This window comes from Pteropus alecto, unplaced genomic scaffold (assembly GCF_000325575.1).
Source record: "Pteropus alecto unplaced genomic scaffold, ASM32557v1 scaffold71, whole genome shotgun sequence".
Taxonomy (NCBI): Eukaryota; Metazoa; Chordata; class Mammalia; order Chiroptera; family Pteropodidae; genus Pteropus; species Pteropus alecto.
The window spans coordinates 3,288,858-3,302,006 of NW_006433024.1; the positions used below are offsets into that span (position 1 = coordinate 3,288,858).

Here is a 13,149-nt window from a genome sequence, read left to right on the forward strand (position 1 = left end):
CATTTAAGATGTCACTATTAGGAGAAACTGTTGGGGGAGAAGGAGAGGGAGTAGCTGGGAACTCTGGACTTACTGTTCAATTTTTCCATAAACCTAAACTGCTCTAAAAATAAATTATATTAATTTAAGTAAAAAGAGGACACAATTTTGGGAGTGATGGATATATTGATTATCTTGGTTGTGGTGATGGTTTCATAGGTGTACATGTGTCTAAACGTTTAAACTATACATTTAAAATATGTGCAATTTACTGTATGCAACTATATTTCAATCAAGCTGATAAAAAACACACTACACACACACACACACTCAGAGACATGTACTTCATTTGGAGGCTGTTTTCCTGATGAAAAGGGAACTAACTCAGCTGGTATACGCCTTTGGCCCTTTGTGCTATACCTTCTCCTCCTGGAACGTGGACACAGTGTTTACTGAGGTAAAAGCCTTTGAGACCATGAGAATAAAGGTCATGAGAAAAGTTTGAAGAATCAAAAAGGCAGAAGGAACCTGGGACGTTGGTGATTTTTGGAACCACCATATCAGCCTTATAGTGCCTAGGTCAGGAATTCTTGTTTGGAGAAAAAATATACTATTTGGTTAAGCCACTGCAGTTAGTTTCTCTTATAAGGAACTAAAGTTAGCAGTTCCTAACTGACATAGTGCTATTCATTAGTTGTGTTTACAAATTATTTCGAAAAGAAAACGAACAGAAAGAAATCTTAATTACTGGAAATATAACTTTTTCCAAATCTTTCTATAATGAAATATAATTCTGTTCCTAGAGATTGCTTGGATATGGCCAGGGACCACTACTAAGTTGTAAAAGGAATGGATGAAGAAATTTTCTTCAGGGATTTTTACCCTGAAGAAAAGCCTGGATGTTAAGGAAGGTGATAGGTATCCTCGACTAGCTGAAGAACTTTCAAATGGAATGGCCACTGGATTTATGTCTGGCTATAAGAAATATAATACACATGCGAAAGGCTCCTGGAAGCAATATAATGTTATGTGGCGGAACTTTTAAATCCATGTCAAAAATATGCAAAGATGAAGTAAGCTGTGATTGGTGTAGAGTTTTGTGATGTGTTCAAGCCTAGGCTGAATAAATATTCGGCAGGAGATTTTGTCTTTATTTTCCAAATAATATAATCGAAAATATTCAAGTGAATAATTTTGTCAGATAATTTTGTCAGCAAATCTGGAATCCAGAACATGGTTTCAAAGATAGTACTTTTTTCATTAAACCGCATCATCCCCAGGAGATGACCACAAAGAAGATTTAAATAATAGATGAGAGCTTAATTAAAGGAGCTTTAAGGTAGCTTCCCAGAGTGCAATTACACATTTCTTAGAGGAAAGGTGAAAAAATTTAGAGTATTACATATATTTAAAATAAGGCTATATTTTACATTTAAGGATCTGTTAATCACAGTGAAGTCTTTATACTTACTAGTAGTCCTGGTTCTGGAAGAGGAGAAGGCCTTGCAAACTGTTTATTAAGTTTCCTCTTCTGTTTCTTTAGGTTTCGCATGTTCTGAATACGTTTATCCATGGCCTTTTGGAAAATTAAAAGAAAACAAATCGTACTTTTTATATCAAAAGGTAATATGCTGATTATATTTTTGGTTTATGTCACTAAAAAAGGATAAACACAATTAGTGCATAAAGTTTACATAGCTACATAGAAGTAGGAAAAAATCGTTTTCAAACATGTGGTTTGTAGATGAAGAAAACACATTAGACCATTAGTAGAGTTTTCAAATGAGACTGCTTACTCTCGATTCACACTTTACTGACTGTGTAAGATAGATCCAAGATTCATGGATATAGGTATTTATTTTTAGTTTAAAGGTAATGTTCATTAAAAACCCCCAAGGGATTTTTTGGGGTGGGGCTAATAAGGAAACAATCCATGTACATTATTTCTCTTAAATGCTTCATATCATACAAAGCTTTTTTTTATGTCCCCATTATATGGCATATTAAGTAGCAGAGACCTAGGGGACCAAACTGGAATGCTTTGAAGATAGTGAAATAGAGTATTAGGATGACAAGGATATGAATAATAGGAACTTTTACCCACTGCCAATGGAAATGCATTGGTACAATTTAAAAAACAACAACAACAACAACAATTTGGCATTATTTAATAACAATGAAAAATTAGCTTTCCCTATGATCCAGCCATTTACTCCTGCCTAAATAATCACGTGAAACTCTTGTTCATGGGCAAAAACAAAAAAACAAAAATATGTACTAGAATGTTCACAGTAGCACTGTTCGTTACAGGAAAATGTGTAAACTACCCACTATCCATCAACAGGAGAAGGGATTGATGAACTGAGATGTGTTCTACAAGGAAATATGAAACAGTGAAAACGAAGGAATTATAATTCTACACAACAATGTGTATGAATGAATACACATTGTGGATGAATCTTAGGAGACCATTTTGAGAAGAATAAATTATACACCAAATTTTGTGTGATCATATGTTTATAAAGTTCAAAAGTAAGCAAATCAAACAATATACTTTGAGGCACATATGTGATAAACTATTTTTAAAAAACGAGATTGATAAAAATAAAATCCAAGATAGTGGTTACCTCTGAGAGAGATGTAGGGAGATAGAATAGAGAAGCAGCCCCTGAATGAGTTCAAGGACACCTAGAACGTTTTCTTGAGTCGGAGGTATGTTTTATTATTCTGTTTTACAAATTAAATATTCTGCATATATTCTCGTATATGTATGAAATATTACATTAAAAAAAGAGTATAAGCTATTTAGGTTATCCTAGTTAAGACTAACTCTAATGGTAGTCACAAGATCCAAGAGTCCCAAGAAAGATAACACAGAAGTGTCTAGCTAATAAAAATTCTGTCATAGTAGGGACTACCACATATAAAGTTACAAGATCAAGTCCCAATTTTGAAATACCCATAATTATTTATTTAAACATTACCTGCCTTTCAGTGACTTCTGAAGGATGATGCCGTCTTGGTCCTTCCTACAAAATATGTAAAATAATTTTAAAGAAAACGCAGAAAAATCATGAATAAACAGAAAGATGAGTTATAACAGAAAGCCTATGCTACTGTTCTTTATTTATGTAACATACATATTATCTCAACTGCAAGAGGCAGGATCAGAGGAATATTAAAGTAAAAATCAGGGTGGAGATTGGCAATGGTAGTATGAGAAAAAAGAACCACATTACAGGTGTGAAAATTAACAAAGGGGAAGCTCATTTAAAGTGGAGTCGGGAGGCCAGAAAAGGGCGCCATCATGCACTACCACCTGTCGTCAATTACAGACCCTTATCAGGAAGAACTCAGTTATGGACCTCAGCTGGAAGAGACATGTCTTGCAAGCTGGTACTACTTTACCACTCCAGCAGGAGAAGGAAGGTTTTCCTTGCCCAGCACCTCAGTGGATGAGAAACCAGCACCAATCTGAATTTTCCTTCAAAACAATCCCTCCCAACTTACTCCTTTTTCTTTATAAAGTTCCTCGCCTTTGTGTGTTGGATTTGCCTATAGTTTTTGCTTGCCTATAGTTATAGCATGCTTGTCCAGAATTGCAATTCTCTGCTATTCCCTAATCCATTTTGCTGGTAAGATAATTGGCGATTTTATTTTTTTAGAACAATACAGGAAACGTATAGAGATTAGCTCTGGAGGAAAAGTATATACAGAAAATCCAGAGAGTCGTGTTTCTTCTGTTGGTACGTGACTTCAGTGGTGTCACACTGATCTTCGCTTAACGAACTGGTCTTTAGTCTGGCTTCTAAAACCTGGGAAAGCTGCGGTGTTTGAGAAACCCCATCAGGTGGTATAGTTTTCTGAGGCACAGGCAGGTTGGCTTTTAGTTCATGGATTCTCACTTCTCCCCCTAACTTCTAAATTGTACCATACTTACCCCTCCTATCATTTTGATCCAGTTGTTTAACCCAAAGACTCAAAAGCAGTCTCCTCCCTATTTGACTACTGAGAAGTTTATCCTCCCCACTACACCTCTCTAACCCCACCCCACCTTCTAGGGCGGCTCAATGGGTTAGTCAACAGATGATTGAATGTGTATGGCTCCTTAGTAGGCGCGAGGCCTTCCCCCGTCCTTGGTTTGCCCTGTAGCCCAGCATCTGGTCCGTTTACTTCACCAGGATTTCCCAACACCCAGCACCGCACGTGCAGTGGCCGAAAGCTCGAGCAGCTGCCATGGCCTCCAGGCTCAAGGCGTGGGCAGGGGTGGTCGAGGTGGGGTTAAGGGCGAAGGACTCACGGGGTTGACTTGGGTACTTTCGTTCCCTAAACAGTGCAGGCACATGCTTCTGAGCCGCAGAGCGCCCCTGGCGCCCACTGCCTGATCCCCACACACTGCATGCGAGCCCCACCCCGACCCATCACAATTCTCTTTATCCTTGCCCCATGGGCCCCACCCTTTCCCTGAACTATTTTCTAATCCCAGTGCAGGGATGGTGAAATCCTTAGCTGTTCAGAAAGCATCTGAGGAATTAGGGTTGCCAGGTTACCACAATTCCCTGCTCAAGGTGTAACCACATAGTATCAGTTTTCCATCTTACTAACATATCTAGCTTGGATTCCATGGTTCCTCACTTCAGAGTTCTTAATTCCAGCATCTCATTGTTCTTTCATCACAGCTTCCAGTTGGATTTATCCAACCACACGCCTTCTCCCTGAGCTGAAGGGAGAAAAACCTGAAGATTGCTGCACTACGTGTTCATGATCTGCAGCTTAAACTGTCCTCTCCAGAGTTGACCACTTCTTTTATGTTGCACTAGATCTTTCTGTTATTGTGTTTTACAGAATTCCTTTCAAACTGTCTTCCTGCTATTAAAATCTCTGAACCCACCAGCTCTCAGGCACTTTCACCGAAAGCAGGACAACTCTTGCTCTACACACTGATAACGGCTGACACATGGAGAGCTTATGCTCAGCATTGTTAGACGAATTTACATATGTTCACTCATCAACTCCTTACGACAACCCAGCAGGGTAAGTGTGTGATTATTATTATCTGGGAAACAAGGCACTGGTATGTTAAATACCTTGTTCAAGGTTACACAACTAGAGGTTGAGCTGGGATTTAAATCCACAAAGTCAGCCTGCAAAGCCTGTGATCTTAATCACTGTGCTATGCCTCCAATTGTTTTTGAAAGCCCAGACTGGAGAAAAGAAAGCCTCTTCAATAAATGGTGCTGGGAAAATTGAAAAGCCGCATGCAAAAGAATGCAAATAGACTGCTCTCTGTTACCATACACCAAAATGAACTCAGAATGGATCAAAGACCTAAATAAAAGACCTTAAACAATAAATTGCATGGAAGAAAACCTAGGTACTAAACTCATAGATCTTGGATTTAGAAAGGATTTTATGAATTTGACCTCAAAGGCAAGGAAGTAAAAGCAAAAATAAATGAATGGGATTATATCAAACTAAAAAGCTTCTGTACAGCAAAAGAAACCATCAACAACACAAAGAGGCAACAACTGAATGAGAAGATATTTGCAAACAACACCTCAGATAAAGGGCTGATATCAAAAATATATAAAGAACTCATACAACCCAACAATAAAAAAAAACCCAAAACAATCCAATTAAACGAGCAAAGGGCCTGAACAGACACTTCTCCCAAGAAGACATACAAACGGCCAACAGACATATGAAAAGATACTCAACTTCACTACTTATTAGGAAAATGCAAATCAAAATCACAGTGAGATAGTATCCAATATCTGTTAGAATAGCTGTCATCAACAGGACAAATAATAACAAGCGTTGGAGAGGTTGTGGGGGAAAAGGAACCCTCATACACTGCTGGTGGGAATATAAATTGGTACAGCCACCATGGAAAACAGTATGGAGGTTCCTCAAAAAAGTTAAGAATAGAAGTATCATAGAAGTATCAGCAATCTCTCTTCTAGGTATCTACCAAAAATTTGAAAACATCCATAAAGATATATGTACCCCGATATCCATTGCAGCATTATTCATAGTGGCCAATGGGAATAACCAAAGTGCCCTTTGATAGATGATTGGATAAAAAAAGCTGTGGTACATACATACAATGGACCATTACTCAGCCATAAGAAAAGATGAAATACTGCCATTTGCAACAACATGGGTGGATCTCGAGATTATCATGCTAAATGAATTGTCACAGAAAGAGTTGAGAACCATATGATTTCACTTTTATGTGGGATATCAAACTGAAAGCAATAAAGGGACAAGACAAACAAACTCTTAGACACAGAAAGCAGTTTAGTGGTTACCAGAAGGAAAGCAGGGAGTGGGAGAGGTTGAAAGGGGGTCAAGGAAGGAAAGAAAGAAATTTAACTTCGGGTGATGAACACACAATACAATATACACATGACATGTTACTGTACACTTGAAACATTTGATTTTATTAACCAATATCACCCCAATAAATTTATTATAATAACAATAAAAGCCTAGACTGTTGCTACCCCAATTCCTTACCACCTATCACCTTGTTTGTATCCACATTATCCTTTTCCCTGTTTGAAATAAATCTCTCTGCTTTTGTTCTCAGGCCATTTCCCTCCTAGAGATCTTACTGCACAGACTGCTCCCTCTCCGTTACCCTCTTTATACTGCCTCTTTCCTTTAAACATTTAAATACTATATGCTCAAATCTTCCTCTCTTCAAACTAAAAACCCAAAGCCTTTGAACAACAACTAATTATAACTATTGCCCATCCTCTTTGTCTACAGTAATATTCATAAGAGTTATCCGCAATTCCCATATCCTCTTCTTTACATCCAGTGTAATATATGGCTCACTGCAACCTGCTTCAATCCTTACCACCTTATTGATAACCGTTTCAGAATGGTCACTAATGATCTTCCAAAAAGAACACTTTGGCCACGTGACTTTTGCATAGTGTTGGAAACTGCAGAGAGATCTCTTAGAAAAGTTAGACTTAGAGAAATTACTGTTGCCCACTGAAGTTCTCAAAACCACAGACCACTCCCACATCCAGTTATGTGTCTCATTTCCTGTCTGAGCAAAATTTAATAACTTTGTTTTATATCTTAAAGTGGCTGTTTCATAATGCAAGTAAGATTAGCTTGTTAGGATGTTTCTATACTCCTGCTGGTGTTTTTATTAACTTTCTCGGTGATGAAATGCACAGTGATGAAATCAGGTAAAATAGCATTGCATTTGTAAATGCTATATCTGTATCTTGTATTTGCTCTTCTCTTGCTGTTTTAAAATTCTTAATTTTTAAGCACTGTTTTAAAATTTTTAATTTTTAAGGCTCTTTATTTTCATTTGACACTGGGAACTACAAATTGTGCAGGTGGTCTTGAACCTACCCTACAAAGTATGTGAGAAATTTATTTTTCTCCTATCTATCTATCTATCTATCTATCTATCTATCTATCTATCTATCTATCTATCCATCCATCCATCCATCCATCTAATCTATCTAATCTATCTAATCTATCATCTATCATCTATCATCTACTATCTACCTACCTGTCATCTATCTATCTTTCTAATGAACACCTGACACACAATAGCATTTAATGTCATTTTTATTATTATTTCCATGTACTAAGTTTACTGCAGTTTTTCTCTTTTCTATACCTGTGCAGTTAATTTGTGAAATCTAGGTTGTAAACTTTTTAAATTTGTTAAGTTACATCCTTTTAGATTCAACTTGTCATTTCATCCTGTTCTTCCCTGTAGGACAGCATCTCCATGTCTTCTGATTAAATCAGCATGTTATGTCATCCAAATTTGTGATGAAAACATTGCACATAACAGAGCTGAAAAGAATGCTTTGCAGCAAAACACACAAGGCTGCACTGCAGGTTCAATAATTATTTACCAGTACCTGTTAGTAGAATTGTTTATTCCATTACAAATTCACTCTAATATCAACTAGTTCTGATTATATCCATCTCATCCACAGCAATATCATGACTTTTTCATTGATATTGCTGGAATCTAGATATGCCTTATGTTACTACTTCATATTGAAAATTGTTCAGTAAATTTCTCCCTTACTTGAATATTAACTTAGACAAAATTCTAGAGTTAATATTGCACAAAGAAATCAATGAAGGAGTTAAACTATGGAGAAAAAAATCCAGCATTTTTTTTGGACTGTTTTATATTTCATGGGTTAGTATGTTAGTTTTCTATTGCTGCTATTACAAATAGCCGAAACACAATGGCTTAGAACAACAGAAGTTTATTCTTTCACAGTTCTGGAGGCCAGAAGTCTGCAATCAAGGTGTCAGCAAGACCTTGCTTTCCCTGAGGGCTCTGGGTAGAACCATTTCCTTGACTTGTCCACCTTCCCTTGGCTGCCTGCATTTATTGGCTTGAAGTCACATCATTCCAATCTGTGTTTCCATCTTCATTTGTCTTTCTCTTTTGTGTGTATCTAATCTCTCTTTTTGCTTCTTGTGATGGTATTTAGGGCCCACCCAGATAATCCAGGATAATCTCATCTCAAAATCCTTAACTTAATCATATGTGCAACAACTCTTTTTCCAAATAAGGCACCTTTAATAGGTTTCACATATTAGGATGTGGACATATCTTTGAGAAGAGTTATTAACATACCACAGATAATCTTGCCTTTTAATTTTGAATTACATGTAGGAAAGACAATATACATTTTCATCTTTAGGGATACTACATAGCTTAACCTGACACTGGATAGGGATTAATTTCACCTGCTCCTCCTTTTCCCCACAAGGACCTGCTTCTTCTTTCTACCACCTGGAGCTGTAACTCCTCACTTCTGTGGTGCAGAGCTAGATAGCATCACACTTAATGTCTCTAAGTCAGTGGTCCCAAACCTTTTTGGCACCAGGGACCGGTGCTCCTATGAGAATCTAATACCTGATGATCTGAGGTGGAGCTGAGGCCAGGATGCTAGCGCTGGGGAGAGGCTGAAAATACAGATGAAACTTCGCTCACTTGCCCACCATTCACCTCCTGCTGTGCGACCCTTTTCCTAATAGGCCACGGATTTGTACTGGTCTGATGCCTGGGGGTTAGGGACCCCTGCTTTTGGTTATTGGACCATTGCAAAGAAAGCAGTTAACCAGTCATTGCAGTTAGAATGCTGGAGGTAGCAAGTGATGTCTTTTGCCATTTAGTACCTATGAGAAATTGTCTTTGACAGTATCTTTATGGCACATATCCTGTTTGATATGACATAAATCATATGTCATTGTATCTGGTTTCTGAATTCCTTCTGGTCTAGCAGATAAGTCAGGGCTCTGATTGAGGCTGCATACAGGAATGAGCCCACAGAGGTGCTGAGCTATCAGCTCCAGAAAGGGCAAGGTAGAACAAACACAAGAAAAGAGATAAGGGGCCTAGACTAGAGAAGCACAGAATATCAGAGTCTGGCAGGGAACATCTCCTAAATTACCTCTGTACTAATGTGTGAGTAACGAGTGAACCAGAGGAGAGGCAGGAGGGAGATCAGACAGTTCACAAGACATGATTCTATAGGCAGAGAGGGACCATTTAAAGGGTCACTCACATCTGGAGTAGTGAGAAAGCTGTAGGTGGAATCTGGTAATTAAAAAGGGTGAGGTTAAATGCAGAGAGATAGAATTGGGGGCTGAGGTAAAAAAGGGTGAAGTAAATCAATTGGAAGACCCACAAACCAGTGATGATGGCTCCTGTTCTCAGAGTTTCTCTCTTTTCTTCCCTCTATTTTCTCAGCCCTCCAACCTCAACATTTAGGGCTTTAGGGAAATAATATGCCATGAACCCTGCTTCCACTGAGTTAAACTTTCTCTTAAGTTGTTTTGCACTTGATCTGCATTTCAGCCTCATTACCTTTGCTGGTTCTCTGTACCTGTCATGCCTGTCTCAATATAAGGTCGAGTCTTTCCTCAAAATTATTCCACAGAAAAGAGTGTCTTTATATCAGAACCCATATGAAGTCTATTTCAGAGCTCTTTCCCAATTACTGTATTTTGAAAAACAGAGTTTTTCAGGAAAATGCATAGTTTTACGAAGACCAGCTTTGGATGCTTATGGAGGTCACCTAGCCAAATCAGTAAAAATACAAAATAAAGAAAGTAATAATCTCTTGGGGTACAACTTTGTAAGTTCTGAAAGTTTTGTAAACAGCCTTTTAAGAGTGCGTTAAAAACTAATAAGACAAATAAATGGCTATATTTTGGAGATCTTTGATATACCCCTAAAGGACAAATGAAAAGAACAATTGTTTTAATGTTACATGAAAGAGAACTTAGGGCTTCGGATAGATTTCCAGTAACATGTAATAGCATCAAACTAGAATGTAAAAAGTGCTATATTTTGAGGTACTGAGATGGGAGTGAAAATGAATGTCTTTTAAAACTGCTCAAAAAGTGGCTCTGGTGACAATTAAGACAGTGATGTTGAAAATACTTGTGAAAAGGGTGAATAAAACTGTTTAAGAACATGTGGATATGGAAATAAGCAATATTTCTAAACTAATATTTATATAATATGGTTTTAAAAATGAATGTGTAAGAAAACTAATTAAATATTATAAGTAGGCATTTGGCTATTATAGTTACATCTTTAAAAGTTTAAATTGTCAAGCTGACAAAAAAAAAAGTCCTAGGGATATTTGCCGTTTCTTTCTCTTTTAGTTGGAATGTTTTAACTTTTTATCAATCCTATATTACAATTCAAAATATTTCAAAAGGACTACAAATATAATTTCTTAAAGTGAAAACCTAATCTTACTATTAGATCATTGGACACACACACACACACACACACACACACACACACACGCTCTGAAATACGGTGCTGTTAAAAGATGAACTGAAGCATATTAAAATTTTTAAGAGTATATTTGAGCAAAATTCAATTGTAATTGAGCAGTGCCAAACCGGAAGTGTTAGCCCTTCTTCCTCGAACAGGAGCCTGCGGAAAAACAGAAAAAGTGCAGAAACAAAGAAAGGAATTATTTGATTGACTATAGCTTGAAGACTAGTTGGCTGCTTGTGACTAGTTGTTATTGGTGTCATGGATTCATAACATTGAGGGATTTGCAGGGTTAGATTTTGGATTGCTTACCTAGGCCACCAAGGCATTGGAGCCATATCAGTCTTGTTTAATTAATTTAACAGTGCAAAACTTTTTCTCACCCCTTAAGTCTCAGCCTTTCATTACATACAGTCAGCCTACAGGAACATGTAGGAGCCTGCTCTTCTCATTTCTCATTTATGTTCTGATTTATGGAAGTCTGGTTTATAGGATCCTTGGTTCTTGCTTTATCTTGAAAAGCAGATCTTCACACATAGTAGACTGAACCTTCAGAGTTACCGAATAGAGTCAGCAACACAAAAAAGGCTTTTCATGGTAATGGTGATCCATTTTCACAGCAAAACTGAATGATCCCCTTCTCATCAGGTGTGACCTTCAGAGAATGATCGAAAAACGTGTTGCCTGACTTCTATCTGGAGAAATCTTTCAAAAGTGATGATACGTTCATGTTTTCTCTTAGAAATGATAAGACTCTAAAGATAAACTACTGGTGGATTACTTGGCTGGAACGACAACTTCCCATTGAGAAAAACAATCCTGAATTTCAGAATCTAACATTAATTTTTAGGCACTTGTCAAAACAAAGGTGAAATGAATGACTTATAGTTACACTTTACAACTGTTGAGTACTTACTTAACTTTTAATCTGATAGGGCATACTTTAAATAGCTCAACATCGGATGCGTTTTTATTAGATAGCATGCATTTCTAGGAATTGCTTAGTAAACCTAACTTGATGTTAGGGTCAGTAGTGTTCAAGACTTATGGTCTGTTAGGTTAAGTCATAGCTCCTGTTACTGTCCATTTTTCTATACGTTCATACTGTTTTATGTGAATTTATAGGGAGAAAAACAAGGCTTATTTGAAGACTTGTTATTTTTTTTTCATTCTTCAGTTTATTTAGATTATGCTTTTTGGAAAAAAAATCACAACACAATGCAGTTTAATTTTAGAAGAAAATGAACTTACAGTTGAGTTTAACTGATGGAGAGAGCTCCTCTTTAGTACTTCAAAGTCTTAAAGTTTCAAATCATGGAGAAGGTGGGATAGGAAAGGTGAGTATGCTAAAACTGTCATCTTGTGTAGAGCAGATAAGTATATTCAAATTCACAGGGATTACAAATCTTCCTTCATGTATTTTCTAGTTTTGGCTATTATACAATTTTCTACACTATGTTGCTATTTTGAGGACACAAATGAAAATATAAAATATAGAATCAGAGATTGGAAATTTATCCAAATAGCACACAGACCTACTTGTTAAGCGAAAAAATATAATCTTATTAAGATACGCTCATCTTTACTGAAGATGTAATTCTTTTGAGACATCTGATTCCATCTTATCTTAGATCTTTATTTAATTAGTCTATGAAAACCGCATTGGGCATTTAACATCATAGGAATAAATATGAAATGTTCTTGTGATTCTTTATACAATCGTGGGAACATTAAGAATTGGATCAGTATTTCATAGAAGGCATTCTCCAAATATCAGGAACTGAAATGAGTGTGAAAAATGATCTCGCTTTATACTGATAGATAAAATGACTTCACTTTTTTTACAAAAGAGAAAAAGTGTAAATGCAGTGTTATTTCATATAAAGCATTATCTTTCAAGCACCTATTGTAGGACAAATATAGATGTCAGTGATCATTATATTGATACTTCAACTTAATCAACTAACTTTGTCCAAACTTTGAGTTGTAGTACTGATTAAATAATAAAACCCGTGGAAAACGACCTATTTCTATCTTTATAAGTTAGAAATGACACCCTGAAGCAGATCGAATTTGATTGAGCATATGCCATTTTTGAGAAGCACTATGTTAGGCACATGGATTGGTTTGTTCAACAATATGGCAGGTTTGTATACCATGACCTTGACATTTATATAGTACATTTATAACATTTCATTTGAACTCCATAAACCTTGGGAGGACGGTGAAGTGTACATGAGTCCCTTATTTTATAATTGAATTTTAAAAAGTGAAGCTCAGAAAGCTTAGGAGAACTAATAACCAAGATCATTCCTTTCAACATTTATTAAGTCAATAAATATTTTCGGATACTGTGTTATATTCCT

General features: G+C 36.7%; 1 protein-coding gene across 1 annotated transcript; it reads right to left on the reverse strand.

Moving 5' to 3' along the window:
- Positions 1–393: 393 nt before the first annotated feature.
- Positions 394–4,324, reverse strand: CCDC179 (coiled-coil domain containing 179). Its single transcript, XM_015586346.1, has 5 exons — positions 4,280–4,324; positions 2,964–3,008; positions 1,451–1,555; positions 862–954; positions 394–444 (listed from the first exon to the last, which is right to left on the reverse strand). The coding sequence occupies exons 1-5, from the start codon at positions 4,322–4,324 to the stop codon at positions 394–396; spliced, it is 339 nt and encodes a 112-aa protein (XP_015441832.1).
- Positions 4,325–13,149: the final 8,825 nt, after the last annotated feature.